Consider the following 21660-nt stretch of genomic DNA (forward strand, 5'->3'; position numbering starts at 1 on the left):
CTTTTTCACTTTTCCATACTACTTTTTCATTTTTTTTTATACCAAACATTCTTACTTTTTTTCACATCAATCTACATCAACTACAGTGTTTAAGCCATCCCTTTTGCCAAACACCCCCTTATTGTTTGCATTTCTTTTATGGGGACAAGTATCAAATATTGATTAAATGTTTTTCAGCCACGTCTCCATTTGGTTTAATTTCAAGTACTACCCGTTTGGTTTATTTTCAACTACTACCCGTTTGGTTTATTGTCAACCACTGCCCGAACGTTTGATTGATCATTACTCACTAGTTAAATGTCTTGCATGCTCTCTCTGAGTCCCTGTCAATTCATGCTGACTTTTCCAATTGATAAGAAATCCATCCCATTGATTTATTTATTTTTTAGCCTTTTACAAAATTATTAAGGTTCACCATAGTATCATTTATTCTGAAATCAAGGTTCACCATAGTATTATTTATTACTGAGTTTGATACATAATTATTGTTGTTCCTGGCATTATATATATATATATATATATATTGTCTGAGTAGTAGTAGTTTCGGTTATTTGTTATATCATAGAGGATGTGGAAGTTGAAGATAGCCGAAGGAGGGCCAGGGCTGGTCACCGGAAACAATTTCATCGGCCGGCAACACTGGGAATTCGACCCTAATGCCGGCACTCCCGACGAACGTGCTCAAGTTGAGAAGGCCCGCCACGAGTTCAAGAAAAATCGGTTTCGGCTGAAACAGAGCGCTGATCTTTTGATGAGGATGCAGGTTAATACCTTTGCCTATATATATATATATATATATCTTTGACGTCTCTTCTTTCTCATGTATATTTATAAAGCATATTAAATATTAATTAAATTAATGATTAAATTTATTATTATTTATTGTTAACGAATAATAGTTTAATAGTAGAAATTTTGAATAATTAAATATTTTACTCGTTAGGTTTCACTTGTTCAAAAAGAATTTGAGATCATACATTACGTGATAAGAAAAAAATGTTAGAATATTAATTAAATAATTATATTTATTTTTGCTGATATATATATATATATCTCACTCTCTCTCTCTCTCTCCTCTTTTTTCTCATGTACATATATAAAAAGCATATTAAATATTAATTAAATTAATAATTAAATTTATTATTATTTATTGTTAACGAATAATAGTTTAACAGTAGAAATTTTGAATAATTAAATATTTTATCGGTTGGGTCTCACTTATTTAAAAAGAATTTGAGATCATACATTACGTGATAAGAAAAAAGTGTTAGAATATTAATTAAATAATTATATTTATTGTTAACTTAAGTTTTTGCGATGAATAATGGCTTAACATGATATTAGCTAAAGTAGAAATTTTGAATAATTAAATGTTGGGAAAACATTACAAACTATCCTTAAACTATCAAACGATTTGAAAAGATCTTCCAAATTTTAAAAACTCTCAATTTTACCTCTCGAACTTTTAATTTGATGCAATCTACCCTCTCCTTCAATTTTTGACATTAACCCCTAACGGAAATGATTTAAAAGACCAAATTACCCTTCAACTTTCGATTTTTTTTTTATTTTTTATTTTTTATTTTTTGTCTTCTAACCCATGGCCATGGGTAAGTAGACCCTGGTTGGGTCACAGCCAGACCCAACCGTGGGTTAGGCCATGACCCACACTAGGTCGCGGTCATGATCCCAGAGTGGGTCTACTTACCCATGGCGGGTCTTTAGCCGAGACCCGCCGTGGTCACTAGTGGCCCACCTGGGTCACAAGGGTTGTGGCCCAATGTGGGTCCTTTTTCTTTTTTTTTTTTTATAGCTTTATTTTTTTTAATATTTAATTTTAAATTTTATAAAAAATTGAGAGGTATAAATATTATTTTATCATTTTTAATGTCCAGAAACTAATGGAAGGAAATAGATTGTAACAAATTAAAAGTTCAGGAAGTAAAATTGAGAAGTTTATATACTATATTTTTATCCTACAACTATTTAACAATGTTGAAGTAGCAGTTCCAACCAACTCTTATTTATTTATTTATTAACAAAGAGTAGTCCAATCAATGATGATGTTGGGACTGCCACATCATCATTGTGAGATAAAAATATAATTTTTACCATTATATATATATATATATATATATATATATATAAAAGAGGAAATGTTCTGTATTACAGCTCCAGTGTAATGCCCCAAGAAAAAATTAATTGATAATTGATTCCCCGACATGTCACCCCACTTCCATTTGGATGAGAAATCGGAACACACGAAAACATAGTGCTCTCATGAGAGAACATACAACAAAAGTCTTATTGCTTATCGTACAAGAAGAGAGTCAATATTCATAACTTGTTAAAAAACTACCGTAGTGAAACTAAAAGCACCAAGTCATAAACATAGATAATATCTAGAGTTTCGGTTTAAAACTGAACATCAAGTCAAAAGCAAAATATTACAAACGAAATCTAATAGTCATAAGGAAATCGATAGACAAAGATAATAACGATTATCCAAAACGAAAGAAATCCTCAATATCAAATACTACATATAATGAAATCTCAAGGATATACAACCCAACTGCGTACTACCATCCTCCATCATAGCTACCAACCATGATTCGGACTCAAAGATCATCCAAATACATCCTCATGCTTGGTCGTCAGACAATGCAATTATTCACATCTTTTACGTGCATGTATTTACAAAATCCACATATTTCAACCTTTCATTATTCATCAATCATTTCCCAAAAGTGGATTTCACATCCTTCTAAAATATATTTCGTGTAAGTTGTAAATATGCGCATTTCATACATAAAATAATCGTCTCATGTAAGAATTCAAATAACAAGTATCTATGTGATTTTTACTCACATTGGTCTTGGTTTTCCATCGAATAATCACTTGGACAGTCTCCAACTTCCAAATCTATGAAAGGATTTATTATTAGTCTCCAATCTAGATGGAAATACCCTTAAATCGAAACTATGGGCAAAATGCTCATTATATCTGATCATCAAACATTCGGTTAACCCCTCGATCATTCAGCCTTGATCGTTTGACATTCGAAAATCGCGCAGAATCTTCATTCTCTAAAAAGGTCCAAGCTTTGCCTATTCTAACATGACTTAAGGCTCTTTTAAAACACTTAACACAGTTCTAAACCATAATAATACCGCAATGCACAACAAAATACGTCCATAACCATTAAGTGACTAGCCATCATTAATCACATGTTAAAACTTAGAACAACCCTACAATATTCAACCCAAAACCTAGATCTACACGTCAAGGTTGTCTAATCCACCAAAACAACATTAATAGAAGCTAATCATGCGAATAACAACAAGATATGGCCGTACTTGTGGGCACACAAGATTAAGTTGAAGAAGTTAACTCCTTTGAAGAATAAACCACAAGAAAGCTCCTTCTCACTCTATACATCTCTCTCACTCATTCGCTCTAGGGCTCTCTTAGCTCAAAAGGGTGAAAATAGGGCTTAAGGGATGGAAGGTCCTATTTAGAGCCTACCATGTGTGTCCAAAGAGATGAGGTTTCTTAAAATAAATTCCAGATATGTATTGAATGTTCGGAATCCAACATCGAACGTTCAGAATCCAACTTCTATCGTTAAAGATTCAATTCGAGCATTCGCCATCGAGCGTTCAAGATCCAATGCGAATGTTTGTCATTGAGCATTTGATATCCAATTCGAATGTTTGAGAAACATAGGAAACTCTTAAAAGTCGAAAAACTCTACCTCTCCATACTTGGAATTAATTTCAACATTGACTCAATCAATAGTTTAAGAGGGGAGACATTGATAATGTGATGGTAGTTTTAGGGAATATTGTAATTAAAAAAAAAAATAAAAAAAAAATTCAAATCCCATTTTCGTTTTCATCACAGAGGCCCTGATCAATTGTTTGGACCTATGATAATTAGGCCCAAATTTAAGGCTGAGTGAAATAATCTCTCTCTCATCTGTTGTTATGTTTTTTAGGAAAACGTTTAGGGTGCTATAGTTTTTAGGGGAAAATATAGTTTGCCCCCTGAAGTTTCAGGAGTTTTTCAATTTTAACCCCAAAGTTAAAAAATTGGCAATTTAAACCTTCCGTTTAATTTTTCCGTTAAATTGGATGGAAATTTTTTTTAAAAAAAGCCTGAGGGTAATGATGTAATTTCATAGATTTCCGTCCATTTTGACGGAAAAATTAAACGGAGGGTTCAAATTGCCAATTTTGAAACTTCAAGGGGGTAAATTGTCAATTTTTGAACTTTGGGGTTAAAATTAAAAGACCCCTGAAACTTCAGAGGGGTAAATTGCATTTTCTCCTAGTTTTTACTATACTCATTTACAAACTAACATGACAATTCACATGATATTTACCATGTACGCCACCATATAATTAAATTAACAAGTCAAATTTTACAGGTAAATAAATTTATTGTTTAATGGCTAACATAATAAATGTAATGGATTTGTAGAAAAATGCAGTACCCTTTCCAACACTCAAGTTTTTATGAAGACATTTAAATATTTACCACAATATCAATGATTAGAATAATTTTAGTACCAGGCTAAGGTCATACCGTGTTATTAACCAACAAAATGCTTCAATATTATGATCATATGGTTGTGATTTGTGTTAGAATCTAGAAAATTTCAATTGTGAGGACTTTTGACTTATTTTTCAGTCGAACATTTCTCTGTTTGATATGGAAAACTCACAGCTTAGGAAGGAGAACCCATGTCCACCAATTCCAGCGCCCGTGGAAGTAAAAGAAACAGAGGTGATAACAGAGGAAGCAGTGGTTACTACAATGAGAAGAGCACTGAGCTTTTATTCCTCCATTCAAGCCCATGATGGCCACTGGCCTACTGAATCTGCTGGCCCCTTGTTTTTCCTGCAACCCTTTGTATTTTTTTTCTCACCATTCTACATACAAATATATGTGCATCTATATTCTTGTTTCTTAAATCTAACTTAATTTCATATTATTATGATATGCAGGTAATGGCATTATACATCACTGGAGGCCTCAATGCTATATTTTCACCAGCACACCAGAAGGAAATTATTCGATACTTATATAATCATCAGGTTTTATTCTTAATTTTATTCTCTTTTGAAAATAAGTTTGTATCTTTGAAGTCCTAGCTAGAAAACTAAAAAGTTGGCTCATTTTTAAACTTGTGTATTTGTTGGATAGAACGAAGATGGAGGTTGGGGCTTCCATATAGAGGGTCACAGCACAATGTTTGGGTCAGCATTGAGCTACATTGCCTTGAGAATACTTGGAGAGGGACCTGAAGATGGTGAAGATGGGGCAATGGCTAGAGGCCGGAAATGGATCCTTGACCATGGTGGTTTAGTGGCTATTCCTTCATGGGGAAAGTTTTGGGTCACGGTATATATGAACATTTGAAAGTCAAAACCATTACCATATGTTAGTTTTGACAAATTAGCTAACACAACACCTAACGAGAATGATGGAAGCATATTTACTTTCAACTGTAATATATAATCTTTAGCATATTGTGATTCATGAACTTGTGATGTAAAGTAGTCTCATTGAGTTATCTGTCAAGTGAAAACTCAAATGTCTCATCTCATGTGAAGGTATTGGGAGTGTATGAGTGGTCAGGCTGCAATCCACTACCCCCAGAGTTCTGGCTTCTTCCTAAAATCTTCCCCATGCATCCAGGTTTTTTCCACTCACGTACATCTTTTTGTTGGAAAGCACATAACAAGATATATATATACTACTAAAGGTGTGTGTATCAAAGAGTTTGCCTTGGTGCATGTATCTAATACTCAAGGTGTTCGTTACATGAAATGCAGGCAAAATGTTATGCTATTGTCGCTTGGTTTACATGCCAATGTCTTATTTATATGGGAAGAGGTTTGTTGGTCCAATCACTGGATTGATTCAATCACTAAGACAAGAGTTATATAATGAGGCTTACCATCAAATTAACTGGAATAAAGCCCGGAATACAATTGCAAAGGTTTGTTGAATCTTAATCCTTCTACATTTCTTTTTTATCAGAAGCCTCTGCACAAGGTTTTTGCAAAAATGTGTTCAGCCAAGACAATATATCATTATCACCGTACATATTCAAATTACACAAGCAATTGTGAAGATTCCTGGTGAAGTTAATTCATACATAAAACTCACCCATGTTGCTAATTTAGGAGGATCTCTACTATACGCATCCCCTCATACAAGATATTCTATGGGGATTTCTTCACCATGTAGTCGAGCCTATCCTGAGCTATTGGCCATTTTCAATGATGAGAGAGAAAGCACTCAAAGCTGCAATTGGTCATGTGCATTATGAGGATGAGAACAGCAGATACCTTTGCATTGGAAGCGTTGAAAAGGTCAAAAACTAGTGTGCTAGGGTTGCAGATACAGTCAATATATATATATATATATTAAGTATTTGATATTTTCATCAATGAACTGAATTTTCATGCATGGTTATTTTTATTACAGGTACTATGTTTGATTGCCTGTTGGGCTGAAGATCCAAATGGGGAGGCATACAAGCTTCATCTAGGCAGGATTCCAGACAACTATTGGGTTGCTGAAGATGGCTTAAAAATTCAGGTTCTATATATTATCACCCCTTGCCTTTCATCTAGACTAAAGAAGAGAATAAATCAGAAAATAAAATGTTTTAACATGGTCTTATGTGGAACAAGAACAAACCAATTAATTATCACATCCAGAAACATATTGAAGCATTTACCCAAAAGTTAAGCCTGCAAAATCTTGGTCCATTTAAAATCAAATATTTTATTTTGAAATGTAGTAATAAATGATGCTTGGTTTATCTGATGTAGAGTTTCGGCTCTCAGATGTGGGATGCGGGTTTTGCTATTCAAGCAATTCTCTCTTGTAATCTAAACGAAGAGTATTGGTCAACCCTTCGTAAAGCACATGAATTTGTAAAGGCTTCACAGGTCAGAAATATATATATGATATACTCCATACATTGTTTTTCCAAAGATAATGTGCTTTAACATAATAATCATGTTATTTTCTAGGTCCTAGAAAACGCTTCTGGGGACTTCAAAGCTATGTATCGCCACATAAGCAAAGGAGCATGGACATTTTCCATGCAGGACCATGGCTGGCAAGTCTCTGACTGCACTGCTGAAGGGCTGAAGGTAATCACTCAACTCTATCAAAATAAATTTCCAAAAATTTGTTTCAAAGCAGAATCTGACATTTGGCAAAACCTTCTCTTTTGCAGGTTGCAATCTTGTTCTCACAAATGCCTCCGGACCTTGTTGGGGAAAAAATGGAGATACAGCACCATTCTTTCTCTACAAGTCAAGTCATTCTCTCTACAAGTAACAAGTCAACCTTTCAAATTCTATTTTTGACTCAGTTAGAAATTAAGGATGCATAAAATGTTGTTTGGTTTCACTTCTGAAACTTCATCATGATTAAGCTTTCCCAAATGCTTCACATGAATAATTGAAATTCTTTCAATTGCCACTTCAGAGTAATAATGGTGGCTTCCCAGCATGGGAGACTCAAAGAGCATATGCTTGGTTGGAGGTAACTTCTCAAAGCTTGACAATTAAAAATCTTCTTCTTTTATATACCCTGCACTAGTTAACATAATTTTTTGTATCTAATTTCTCAGAAGTTCAACCCCACAGAGTTCTTTGAAGATACCCTTATTGAGAGAGAGTAAGAAATCTTCAACACAACAACGTATATATACAAAGGTTTTGCTCATATTTGCTTCCTAACAACAAGGTTGTGTCATGCACTTTATAGGTACGTAGAGTGCACTTCATCTGCAGTTCAAGCTCTGGTACTCTTTAGGAAGCTCTATCCCAAGCACCGGAGGACAGAGATAGACAGTAGCATTTCCAGGGGAATTCAATACATTGAAGACGTCCAAGAACTTGATGGATCATGGTAATTTAGCTCTATATTAAATTTGGAGACAATGTTCAAAACTCAGAATTTGCTTTAATATCAAGTTGAATCATGATCATTCAGTTGTCTCCATACACTTGGGATGATGGTGACAGTGAAAAGCAGTCATTAGTTATATATATATATATATATATATATACACGATCTGATATAAAGGCTAATTTTTACTACGTACTAAATCATCAAGTTTTATTACAGTCACATTACACGATCTGATATAAAGGCTAATTTTTACTACGTACTAAATCATCAAGTTTTATTACAGTCACATCACATTCTATTAAATAGCATTACTGTATAGGAATTGAATAATTTAATAAATATTTTAACCTATATTAAGTATTATTGAAGGATAAAAGATCATTTTTACAGGTATGGTTATTGGGGGATTTGCTACACCTATGGTACATGGTTTGCTGTAGGGGCACTGGCAGCCTGTGGAAGAAGCTACAAAAATTGTCCTGCATTGCGCAAAGCTTGTGAATTTTTGCTATCAAAACAGCTACCTAATGGTGGTTGGGGAGAAAGTTACCTATCAAGCCAAAACAAGGTATGGAACAGATCATTTCAATTTGAATTTAGATTCTCGGGCAACAAATATAAGAAAGTTTTTATAGAGTTCATTTGTCTGAACAAGGAACGAGTTGCCCAAAACCTGTTCAGACAGATGGGTCCTATAAGAGCGAGTCTGAATTGCTGACAAGTGAGACAACAAGATTGTTGAGAATCTCATCCAATTATAAATATGTATACTACCAAACCATATGAAAAATAAAAATAAAAAAATTGGAGAATGAAAAGAAAGAACTCAAGTTTGTTTTTTTGTGAAATAGGTTTGGACGAATATAGAAGGCAATCGTGCAAATTTAGTCCAAACCGCGTGGGCCTTGTTGTCCCTCATTGAGGCTGGGCAGGTCGGTGCATCATTTTCTCTTCAAATAGTCAACTATTTGCACTGCACTATAACATAGCATTGCTAATGTTGCATAAGAAGACCAAAGAATGTAATAATATTTCGTTATAGAAAGAAAAAATATTACCAAAAAACTCTACATGCATGCATGCATATGAACAGAAAAATTAAGATCATTTACACAAATAAAGTCAAGAAAGTATGAAGCTTAGATATTCAACTTTTAGGAAATACAAACATACACATATGTTGATTTTGGATGTTTTCACAACCTTAGGCCCAGATAGACCCAACACCAATTCATCGTGGAGTAAGAGTATTAATCAATTCACAGATGGAAGATGGTGACTTCCCTCAACAGGTAATTCATGTCTATTTAGAATCCAACACATTTAGATAAGTTCACAAAGTTTTTCTACGGTCCATGCTATTAAATTAAAATGTCTTTAAATTAGCAATGATTCTCACGTGCTTTTGAAAACGTGTCAATTTAATGAGTAATGATACTCTTCACACTGACATATTTTAAATAGCTTTCATTTTCTTTAAATGACTTACCTGAAAAGCCACTTAAAACACTTAACTTTAGTTGGTGTAAATTGAATGTGATAAATAGGTGTGAAGAGTGGCATTTCTTTGAATCCAATTTGAAGGAAAATTTTGTCCATTTAAGTGTATGCAAGTTGGTCTTTTTCTTTTTTCTTTTTTCCTTTTCTTCTTTATCAAAATCATTTTTTACTTATTAATTTATTTTTTTCAAGCATGGTATATATATATGATCGATGGCTATTGGCAACAGGAAATCACTGGAGTATTTATGAGAAACTGCATACTAAACTACTCATCATATAGAAACATTTTCCCGATATGGGCTCTTGGAGAATATCGGAGGCGAGTTCTATTTGCATGATAGCCTGAATGCGTAAGCAAATGATTGCATGTTGAACTTCATGAGCCCAATTTAGCTTGAAAGAGAATGGTCTCTCCAATAATACATATGTATAACTTTCATGCAAGTTACCAAATAAATGCAGAAAATTCTCTACTTCTTGAAAGATGTAAATTATGTCATAATTAGTTTGACGTGAGACAAACAGCAACTCAATCATGTAATGCAATATAATATATATTAATATATGTGAGTGTTAAATGTGCAATATCATTCAATATAAACCTTATAGTTTTTTTTTCAAGTTTTTATCTTTTTGTTTCTCTTCTAAATTTTTCATGTGGACCATGTTGCATCAATATCTTTGCATATTCAACTTTCAAATAAAGCACCTATAATATAGTTACTTTTATTAAAGTATTAACTAAATAATCGAAATTATTTTTTATCAATTTAAATATATAGATAAGTGGTGATTTACCATGATATTAGTGCTGAGGTACTTTTGAATTTGAATCTTAACTCTACAAATTAATTTCTCATTTCAATTAAAATAGTGTATGTTATCTTTTGAGATAAGTAGTGATTTGACACTTTCGATATTTTAAACTATGCCTTTCTTCCCAAAAAAAAAAAAGTTTTTGTGTTCTCTTTTTCTCTTTGAGAGGTCATTCAGTTTATAAGACGCAAAGAAGGAGGTAATTTTCTTTGAGGAAAAAAAAAGAAGCAAAATCAATCTCTGTGGCTACACGGATTTGCAATAAACTTCATGTGGTATGCAAAAATAACAAATAAGTCTTAATTATTAACTTATATATGTACAAAATCTTGGTAGATTCCGTTAGTGAGCCACGTTTTAGATCCAATTTTATAATGACACGCGTTACTCATAATGCACATTGCATCAACTTAGACCTGATTTTACACTTATTTGAAATATTTTCTTCTTCCACTCTATTTCAACTAAAAATCAATGATTCATACCACCAAATTATTTGTAAACCGCAATTTGAGATAAATAAATAACCCAACAAAACTTAATAATAAAACACACTTCTTCATTAAAGTACTCAGTAACTATCAAATACCATAAATCAAAAATCCATAAACGTCTCTAAAATATATTCCCCCATGCAGCAGCATAGTCTGGGTTCATTAATATTTAAAAACTATAACTTCAATTGTCTCACATTCCAACTAATTAAACAAAAGCAAACACTACAACACACTTATTGAAACCTCTAACTCTAATTAGACTCCAACAACTCCCTCCCACATTTAGCTACCTGAGTATCTGATCAACTTGAGGAACCACCTGCTAATTCTGAAAAATTTACAAGAAATAAGGATGAGCATAGGTAATTAATGGGTTTAGGGGATTTGTAAGTTTAAACAAACTAATTAATGTTTCATATTCCAAATTATTGTGAACAAACAAAATTCCCATAGAAATATTTTTACAATAAATTTATCCAAGGTCACCGTTATGCCACAAAGACATCAAATATCACAAATCAGAGATATACTTGCAAAATGCTTGTAGCTTTAACTTTCCATGTAAAAACCCATCAAGAATATAGATAAATTATATTCGTAATAAACTTTGATAATAACCAATTCTCCAAATAAAAATCCATACAAGTATAGATCAACGGTTTTAAAAATGGGTAATACTAAACACACTCCCACTTCTTCAAACTTAATATCGCACTTCTTTAGGTGACTTTTAAAATCATCAATTAAATTACTGTTTAAAAAATATTAGGTTGGGAGAGGGGGCATGGCCATCTTCCTTGCCATAAGTTAGGAGAGTGTTTGGCAAACCCTTTTCCCTTTGCTAATGTAGCTAACGTGGATTACTTAATATGAATAAAAAGTAAGAATGTTTGGTATGGAAAAGTGAAAAAAATTTGTTTATAATGATTTTTTTATTTGAATAATAATAAAAAGTACTAACTGATGTGATATAAAAAATGAAAATATGAAAATGTTTTTATGTTAATTTTTTTTGGGGGAAAAAAAAGGCGTGAATAGTGTTGAAGGGATGGAAAAGGGTTGCCAAACGGCGTCATGCTCCTATGAGCACAGCTATTCAAGATACGGTTGGTGGTGATACAACCACATTCATGGCATGCTAAATTGCAACTAAGCTAATTAGAAACTAAGTTAATAGCAACTTAAAGTTAAACAACAAATTAAGTACACATTACAAGGACAAAAATATCGATACAAATAGAAGAAATAAATCAAATGAAATCATATCAGAAAACCCTTACTAATTCTGGAGAGGAGAAAGCCAAACTGGGAAACCTTTTGCTGGAACTGGGGCCGACTTGATTTTAATTTTCTCATTTGGAAGAATTGGTGCCCATTTGAACATTTTCACTGCATAATGGAGGAAGCCAAGAACAATCACTCTAGCATACTGTTTTGCTAGGCACATTAGAGGACCTGCCCCAAAAGGAACATATGTGTATTCTTCCGGGTCGAGTCCTTAGCCTAAGCCCTAAAAGTTTCGAAGCCCAGGATAAGTTTGTCGGCCCAGGCAGAATTCCGAACCCATGAAGCAAAGGACAGTTGACAAAAATAATTGGCAGCTCGGGTTTTGGCCTCCTTCAGCTAAGCCCTCACCTGGACGTACTTGCCTTTGAAGAACTTGAGTTTCTCCTCGGCAACCACCTTGGCTTCATTTGTCTTCACCACCAAGGCTTTCTGTTCCAAGATTTCATCCTGAGCTAATTTCAGCTGATCCGAGACCCCAGTGTGTGCCTCTTCCAACTGGTTCAGGTCTTCTTTTATAATAGAATTGTCCTCCTAGAGTTGGTTTATTTCAACTCGGAGACTTTCAACCTCCGCCGATAACTCAGTGACCTTAGACTCAGCCCTTTCCTGAGCCGCAGCTGCCTCGGAAGTCTCGGCTTGCATTATTGACTGTTGTTGACCAGAGAGCAGCAACTCTTCGTCTTGTTTAGCCACTATCTCCTTCAGCCTGGCATTTTCGGCTTCTAGATCAGTAACTATATCTTTGAGGCTGTTTGTCTTAAGGGTCGAGTCCTTAGCTACCTTCCAGAAGTAACAATACAAGACCAGCAATCTCATGATACCCTGTAACAAGGATTTTATCAGTATGTAAATATAAGGAAAAAGAAGGAGAAAGATATTATACTTACAATAAGTTGGAAAAAAATCATCTGCTCCGTCATGCCTTGAGCAGATATGTCACGTTCCATTGTAAGGCTCTCGTGCGGAATCAGATCCACCAATGCTAAGAAAGGGTTGCCCTTCAGGTCACCACTGAACTCTGCAAGGTGCCCGCCGACAGTCCAGTCCACCCCCTGAGGTCTTATAGGCGAGACAGAAGAAGATAAGGTCTCGGCAGAAGACGCTCTCTCACGTGCCGAGGCCCTCTCGGCAACATCAGCCTTCTTGGCATGTGAGGGTGATGGCGGCCGAGCCGTTGCAGGTTTTGAAGCTCGGGCTTCCGATTCCGCCTTAACAATAGGGGAGAGAGGTCGAGTTCCCTCGGCAGCTACCATAGGGCCCTCGGTCTTTTCACGCACCATCCTTACGAAGCTATCTGAATGTTCCTCAAACTCTACCTCATCAAAGATATGTTGGATATTGGAGCCCAGAGGTTCGAGCAATAGAGATTCATTGGGGATTGCAGTCCCAACCACAGCTCCGGTCGAGGCCAAGGGAGTGGCGTTTAACGGTCGCACCGAGACAGGTTCATTCGCAAGGAAGGCTTCGACCTCTGCTATTGGTTTTACCATAGGTCCAGGACCGGCCTTTCGCCTGGCAGCCAACAAGCTGGTGAATTGATCCCACATCGTTGCTTCTGCCACTTTTACTAGTTTCCTCTTTTTCGGTTGAGGGGCCTCAGGCTCTTCGGGCTCATCTACCAAGCGCAAAGTCTTGGCTACCCGAGGAGGAGTGGTGAGTTTCTTAGCCCTTGTATCCATCTTCAACGGACCCGTGGTTCGGAATTGCAGAGCAGCGGGTTGGGCCACTCCCTCACCTATTTTTAAGATCCCACCGGTACGGAGTGGAAAATTCTTCTGTTTTGGTAATTCGATTAGTTTGCCTTTGCCTTTGTCGACCTTGGCCTTCCACAGGGTAGTCCCTCGGGTGTTGGCTGCTGGAGGATCAGAAATAACAAACTTAGGATCCCGGGTGATCACGGAAGCAAGCCTCTTCTTACCCCCACCAGCCCCTCCTTGGGTAACGAGGCCTATCCCCTCCGAGGCCGTACTCATTAACGATGAATAGTTCAATAAACTCTCGTGTTTCCTAGTCCACTTTAAAACGTCGTTCACACGTCGCTGTTCTTCACTGGTGAGAATTGGCTATTTAGAGGCATTCCCGGTAGGAATGCTTGTTTCCCAAGGCACTGTCGGACCTTGGGCAGCTTCAGTAGGGTGAAACTCCCACTGACCTGTTACAAAGAAATACTTTCCTCTCCACGAGTGGTTGCTGGAATACTTGCCACCTACATGGACAAATTTACCCCGTCGAGACTGGAAATTGTATAAGCCCTCGCACTTCGGGTTCTTTTGGAGTCAATATACCCATAAAAATTCTCGGGCAGAAAGGTGATGTCCCGGTCCGAGTGCCATAGGCCATAGTATCATGCAGTCGTAGATAAGTCTCCAAGCGTTGGGCACGATTTGATGTAGAGCCAAGTTCAGATAGCTCAACAATTCTCGCACTATTGACGGAAAGGGTAGTCGAAAACCAGCATGAAACATAGTCTCATACAGACAAACCTCGCGCGCATCAGAACGCACTATAGCACCTACCCGTTCGTCATCAAATCACAGCTTAACGAATTTGGGAATAAAACACTCCTCCCGGATTCTGGCTTCGTCGGCCCTAGTTAACAACGGCCGCTAGCAAGCTGGATAAGTGTTGCCGCCAAGGCCATCGGAACCTGATCCCTCATCGCCAGACATGATGATATAAGAAAAAGGAAGAAAGAAGGCTCTCAAAGAACAGAGAAAAAGCAAAAGGCTAGGGCTTGACCAGGAAGTAGAGAAAGTAGGTGGAAAAAGGAGGGTCTACTACCTTTTGAAGGCTTGCCTCGGCAGTATGCGCATTAAATGCGCCGATAAGAGTACTCGAGCACCTAGTTTAGTGAACCGACAGCGTCTCGGGAAGACCAATCGACACCACTCGAAATTTGAAATTCAAAAGTTTTTCCCACCAAGATCTGAAAATTGAAACCGCTCAAAAATTTGAAATTCAAATTTTCCCGCCTTAGTCGTCGGAGACAAGGCTCGGATGGTCATTGGTTGTCTCGAGATTTTTCCTAAAACAGCTGGTCTTGGATAGTAGACCCATTCTATAAAGACATGAAATTTCTGTAGTTCTACAAACATCGAAATTGGGGGGTAATTGTTGGGTCATGGATCAACCCATTAAGTATTCAACAGTCCTCAGGCCCAATCTGAGAAAGCCCAATCCGAGACCTACGTGTCCGAGACTACAGAATCTGAGACCCTCTCAGCTGAGACCATGAAGTCCGAGACTAACTCAGGGCATACAGGTCTCGGCAAAGGGAATAACTCTGATATCCTAGAAGATGCTGCTGTTAACAGATAAAAGATTTTGTCTATTCAAAAGTTACCACATCCATTTACAATCCAAATCTTCTACATATCAATGAAGATACGTCAGTTGACATCTAAGATCACAAAGGCGACCGAGTCCCACTCGGGCGCACTAACTTAGCACGGCCTAAAAGCTACAAAGTTGATTCCCTGATTTCAGGCCACTAAAATCACGGAACAGTTAACAAACATGTTCCTTCATTTAAATGTTTGTTCAGCTAATATCAAGGGATAATATTCTTGATTGTGTGGAATATCAAATTCTCTCATTGCTTATAAATACAAGTCATGTTATCAAAGCAAAGGTAATCGCAACTTTTGTTATCTCAGCTTCGCAGTTGTTGCTAATATCCTTTCTCTTTCCATTCTGACTTAGGCATCAGAGTGTTCCCGCCAGCTCACCCCCGGTCACTTCGATCCTTCTCCTTTCTTTGTTGTGTAGTCAAATAGTTCGTGTATTGGTCAACTCAAGCTCGGCAGGCGTGCCACATCATCATTTGGAAAACTGTGCTTCAACAGGCTGTAATAAACAGCAAAATTTCGTAAACGGAACAACACCCGAAAGGGTAGCCGACACGACCATCAGTGGTCGAAAAAGAACGACACAGCCGACCATCAGTAGTCGAAAAGGAGGTTTAGATGAGTTATGGGCCTAAGAGTTCCTCTAACATCAATTGCGTCTCATGGATGAAGTTAGCAACTGGGTCATGCCTTGATGTGAGTGCAATTTGAGCTCAAGACCCAACTCCAAACTCTACAACTTGTAAAGGAGAAAAGCAAGTTCCACTTTGAACCTCTGTAAATAAGAATAGGTAATACACTAATACTGGTGGATTCGCTAGAATTTTTGGGTATTTTATTTTGTAGATTTCTTTAAATTTCAACCATTGATTTCAAATAAAATAACAGAGATTTTAACACGGCAACATTTCTCATTTTTATAAATCTAGTATTTATCACATAAGCATTTATTAGTATTTAGGATCTAAGAAATTCTAAATATTTTAAAAATTTCTAAATGATCTTAGTTCGGTGCTTTTGACTAATTTATGTACAAGATTTTTAGCACATGAAAAAAGAAAAAAACATCAAACCAAAGACAAAAGCAGGCCCGACACTAATAATTGAAGTATCATAGAATTGTATAAAACCCATATTTAACCTCTATAATTTAACCATGAGACAATAAAAAGTACAAGTACAAACATAAACAACATAGTCCAGATTATAATAAATTTAATCTATAAAATTGATATGTATTTTTTTTTTTAAAAAAAAAAAAAAAAATTATTCAAGTTCTTAATGAGTGAATTAGGTTTCTCTCCATTTCATTTGAACTGGAGAATATCCAGTTAGTTATAGTAGATGAATATTTTTGTCCCATCAAAAAGTGAAAAGACAAAAATATTCGTCAACTTTAATGAACTGGATATTTTATCCAATTTATTTGAATTGGAGAGAATTCTGTTTCTATTGTTACTATTTACACTCATTAATCACTTTTTTAACGTGTTTTAATTGATTTTTAATATCAATCACTAAAAAAAATCGCTTAAAAAGTCAGTGTAAATGAGCGTGGTGAAGAGAGTAGAATTAATTAACCCAAAAAGATACAATGACCCCACGTATCATTTCAGCCATAGAAAAAATCATTGGTCCTTTTCGGCCAACTTGGGCATTTGCTTTGTTTTGGGCACTTCCACTCAGCTCAGGCCTCAGAGTATCGTCTAATAGCGGTTACTTTCCTCCACTGCTTCAACCTCCATTATCTCTTAAGCCCCAAGGTATGCCTATCATCATACATACATTCCCTCTTTCTATCCCTCTTAGGCTTTCCTTTTCTGTCAAACAAACGTTCTCAAGCTGAACTTACGCTTCGTTAGCGCTCACGGGACTGATGGACGCACGGAACCTGTTTGTAAGTAGGTCACTGTGAACCATGGCTTCACTTAAACTTTCCATTTCCTTTGATAGATATGATTCAAAGAAGGTCAATGTAAATCCAGCTCAACTTTCAAATTTGTGCTCGGTTTCTTCGATTCTTAGCTACCTTCATGTAAGTAGAGCTTGTAAAATCAATTCAGTGACTAGGGTCAATCACATTAAGGTCTCTCGTTTTGACACTGAATTGCCTGAAGTGACCGAATCTAATATAGCTGATAGCGACATTGTTTTGTCTCCAACTAAAGGTTTGGTAAAGGAGAGCTTGATTGAGAAAAACCAGAATTTAAAACGCGAAGTTGAAAAAAGGTTTCAGGGTACAAAGAACGGGAGTAAAAGGGAGGCGGGTTTGAAACTTAGGTACAGAAGGAATGGTGGTGAACGAGAAACAGAGAATTTGTTTGTGGGTGATGGTGAATTGGATGTTAATTACTCTGCTATTGGGTCAGACTTGAGTTTGGAGCAGTGTAATGCCATTTTGAAACGGCTAGAGAAGTGTAGTAGTGATAGCAAAACTCTGGTGTTCTTTGAGTGGATGAGAAGCAATGGGAAGTTAGAGCAGAATGTAAGGGCTCATTCTTTAGTTCTTCGAGTGCTTGGTAGAAGAGAAGATTGGGATGCAGCAGAGACGATGGTTCGGGAATTAAGTTCTAAATTGGGTTGTGAATTGGATTGTCGGGTTTTTAATACTGTTATTTATGCTTGTTATAAGTTGGGGCGGGTAGAGTTGGGTGCAAAGTGGTTTCGAATGATGTTGGAAAATGGGGTTCAGCCTAATGTTGCTACCTTTGGGATGCTTATGGGGCTTTACCAGAAGGGTTGGAGTGTTGAGGAGGCACAATTTACTTTTTGCCAAATGAGGAACTTTGGGATTGTTTGTCAGTCTGCATACTCAGCGATGATCACAATTTTTACCCGTTTGCGTTTGTATGACAAGGCGGAAGAGGTTATTGGTTTGATGAGAGAAGATGAAGTGGTACTAAATTTGGAGAATTGGTTAGTAATGCTGAATACATACTGTCACCAAGGCAAATTAGAGGAAGCTGAACTGGTATTAATCTCAATGCATGAAGCAGGGTTTTCCCCAAATATTGTTGCATACAATACATTGATAACTGGGTATGGGAAGATATCCAACATGTATGCTGCTCAACGCGTATTTCTGGGCATCCAGGAAGTTGGACTAGAGCCTGACGAAACTACTTACCGTTCCATGATTGAAGGTTGGGGTCGTGCAGACAATTATAAGGAGGCAGAATGGCATTTGAAGGAGCTCAAGCGGTCGGGATACAAGCCTAACTCATCTAACTTGTACACACTAATAAACTTGCAAGCCAGACATGAGGATGAAGAGGGTGCTCTAGAAACTCTTGATGATATGCTGAAGATGGGATGCCAATGCTCCTCCATCCTTGGAACTCTTTTGCAGGCATATGAGAGAGCTGGAAGGATTGATAAAGTGCCTCTGATATTGAAAGGTTCTTTATATGACCATGTTCTTGTTAATCAGACCTCTTGCTCTATTTTGGTCATGGCATATGTGAAACACTGCTTGGTGGATGATGCCATAAAAGTGTTGGGGGACAAAGTCTGGAAGGATCTATTTTTCGAGAATAACTTGTATCATTTGTTGATTTGCTCATGCAAAGAGTTGGGTCATCTTGAGAACGCTGTTAAGATATACACTCAGATACCTAAACATGATGACAAGCCAAACTTGCACATTTCATGCACAATGATTGACATTTACAGTGTCATGGGTCTCTTCCCCAAAGCTGAGAAACTTTATCTGAAGTTGGTATCTGCAGGAATTGCCCTGGACATGATTGCTTTTAGCATTATTGTAAGAATGTATACCAAAGCCGGATCTTTGAGCAAGGCTTGCTCTGTTTTAGACATGATGGACAAGCAGAGGGACATTGTTCCAGACATTTATCTGTTCCGTGATATGCTCCGCATATATCAGCGATGTGGCATGCTTGATAAATTGGCAGGCGTATACTATAGCATTATGAAGAATGGAGTGACTTGGGATCAGGAAATGTACAATTGTGTGATAAACTGCTGTGCTCATGCTCTGCCAGTTGATGAGGTTTCCAGGATTTTTGACGAAATGCTTCAGCGAGGGTTTTCTCCTAATACTATTACCGTCAATGTCATGCTTAATGTTTATGGAAAATCCAAGCTTTTCATTAAAGCTAAAAGGTTGTTCTGGATGGCCCAGAAAAGAGGCTTGGTCGATGTGATCTCTTACAATACTATTATAGCTGCATATGGCCAAAATAAAAAATTGAAAAACATGTCGTCAACAGTTCGAAAGATGCAATTTAAAGGATTTTCAGTTTCTCTTGAAGCCTACAATTGTATGTTGGATGCTTATGGGAAAGACAAACAAATGGAGATCTTTAGAAGCGTCTTACAGAGAATGAAGGAATCAAAATGTGCTTCTGACCACTACACATATAACATAATGATCAATATCTATGGAGAGCAAGGGTGGATAGCTGAAGTCACTGGCGTTCTCTCCGAATTAAAAGAGCGTGGACTTGGACTTGATTTGTGCAGCTATAACACATTGATCAAGGCTTATGGAATTGCAGGAATGGTTGAAGATGCTGTACATTTGGTCAAGGAAATGAGAGAAAATGGGATAGAACCTGATAAGATAACCTACATCAATTTGATCACCACACTGCAGAAGAATGATAAATTTTTAGAGGCTGTTAAGTGGTCCTTATGGATGAAGCAGATGGGTTGGTGACAGAGTTAATGTTATAATATTTCAGGGTTTGTTGCTTGTTAAGCCTCTACACTTGAAAACAGTCTGGGCCCGGTGCGTTTGAGATCCTACTCAAATACATCTCAAAATTTAATGTTTGTGCATGTCGTTCTGCTACTATTGTATTTTGTTATATTTTTGTAGGAAAGCCCTAACTTTGTGACCAAACCCTGGGCTTTTTTTTTTTTTTTTCCCATTCGTATCCTCTGATTGCAGCTTCTGCATTTACTTAACTTATATTGAATATAACTTGAGAAATGTCCAAAAATCTGCGTCTACTATCCTGGTTTGGTTCATTTTAGCGTTCTTATAAGTATGCATCTCAGATTGTTCTGCTTGTTACTGTTAGACAAGGATCATGAAGTACTTTTAGACTGACATTTTTTTTTTTTTCTAATCATAGAATGCACTTACAATTAGGTCATGATAACTGTTGCTGGATAACTGATTTAAACATGTAGCAAATGTTAAAAATCCATAGCATTCAACATTATCTGTGGAATCAACCGTTCTCCTGAACCTTGAGAAATTGTTTTGATTTTTTCTTTTCTTTATAGCTTGTACGTTAGGACACTTTTTCTTTTTTTCTTTTTTTTTTCTTTCGCACAGTTATATTGGTTTCTGACATATGCATGGTACTGCTGCAGGGACTGGTAGATGGGATAGTAGGTCCATGTTGTTCCCTTCCGTTTTGCTTGCAGACAGTTGTAATATTACATAGTCCAATATTAGCTGAAGCTCAAACAGCTTTCGAGAGGTACTGCCAATGCATTTTATGCAATAATTAAGAAGGAAAAATCTGTTGCCGAATCTGAATTAAACTGCCTTAGATTGCTGAGAACTTCTTGTTACTCTCTTTTGAAACAGGGTACAACTCTATTCTTTGAGGTTTCTGGTCAATGCATATGAATGTAGTTGGCATCAGATCTCTTCAACTTTATGTTGATAACCCTGTTTGATGTAAATACCCTAGTATGCTTTTACATTTGTGTGCAGGTTGAATGATTTCGCAGATTCTAGCGTAAGACAAGTTTTTTGCTTTGACTCTTCAGGTAGCATATCTGCTGATAATGTAGTTGAGGCGGCTGAATTAAACCGTTCTTGACACCCAAGCCAAGCAGCAGTACAGGAAATTGGTTGGCATATGCTGTAAAAGAAGATAAAGAATTACAAGCATCTGGGTAAAATTTTTTCACTAAGAGGGGTACAAAAAAATGAAGGGGAGGTAAAATGTCACCAAAGGACTCAAATGAGGCTGCACCTTTCTTATGGGTAGATGCCACCAAGGCTCAAAACTTTCTATGATTGTGCCAAGAGTTTAACTTTTTGGGTACCCGGGCAGTGTTGCTTGTTTTATCTAGTTAAATTATTGCAATTCATTATAGGATTGGTGTTTGTAATTCTAAGTTGATTATTTTTTTTACCCCTTAAATCAAAATGGGTTGAAACAGATACGTAGAAATCTTCAGCTATTTCGCTTTGTGCAATGTAGTGTTATTTCGCTTTGTGCAATGTAGTGTACTTATGCTGATGAATCTATTGAAAAAAAACTTTGGATATAGATCTA

General features: G+C 36.5%; 2 protein-coding genes across 4 annotated transcripts; both read left to right on the top strand.

The window, feature by feature from the left end:
• Positions 1 to 371: 371 nt before the first annotated feature.
• On the top strand, positions 372 to 10043 carry LOC132185907 (lupeol synthase-like). The gene is made up of 18 exons (XM_059599720.1): positions 372 to 763; positions 4729 to 4914; positions 5010 to 5099; positions 5209 to 5406; positions 5619 to 5703; positions 5841 to 6007; positions 6195 to 6383; positions 6499 to 6612; positions 6849 to 6968; positions 7053 to 7175; positions 7262 to 7355; positions 7508 to 7572; positions 7661 to 7707; positions 7798 to 7941; positions 8335 to 8512; positions 8796 to 8876; positions 9153 to 9236; positions 9675 to 10043. The coding sequence occupies exons 1-18, from the start codon at positions 569 to 571 to the stop codon at positions 9783 to 9785; spliced, it is 2271 nt and encodes a 756-aa protein (XP_059455703.1). The 5' UTR covers positions 372 to 568; the 3' UTR covers positions 9786 to 10043.
• A 6914-nt stretch (positions 10044 to 16957) lies between these two features.
• Positions 16958 to 21660, top strand: LOC132185905 (pentatricopeptide repeat-containing protein At4g30825, chloroplastic). Of its 3 annotated transcripts, XM_059599718.1 has the most exons (4): positions 17300 to 20147; positions 20741 to 20850; positions 20961 to 21053; positions 21146 to 21660. In XM_059599718.1, the coding sequence occupies exon 1, from the start codon at positions 17313 to 17315 to the stop codon at positions 20073 to 20075; it is 2763 nt and encodes a 920-aa protein (XP_059455701.1). In that variant the 5' UTR covers positions 17300 to 17312; the 3' UTR covers positions 20076 to 20147; positions 20741 to 20850; positions 20961 to 21053; positions 21146 to 21660. The 3 variants fall into 3 exon arrangements, 2 of the variants coding, with proteins under 2 accessions (XP_059455701.1, XP_059455702.1); XR_009440652.1 differs by lacking the exon at positions 17300 to 20147 and adding an exon at positions 16958 to 17157 and having other exon boundaries at positions 20961 to 21182; XM_059599719.1 differs by lacking the exon at positions 20961 to 21053.

Source organism: Corylus avellana, chromosome ca6 (genome assembly GCF_901000735.1).
Source record: "Corylus avellana chromosome ca6, CavTom2PMs-1.0".
NCBI lineage: Eukaryota > Viridiplantae > Streptophyta > Magnoliopsida > Fagales > Betulaceae > Corylus > Corylus avellana.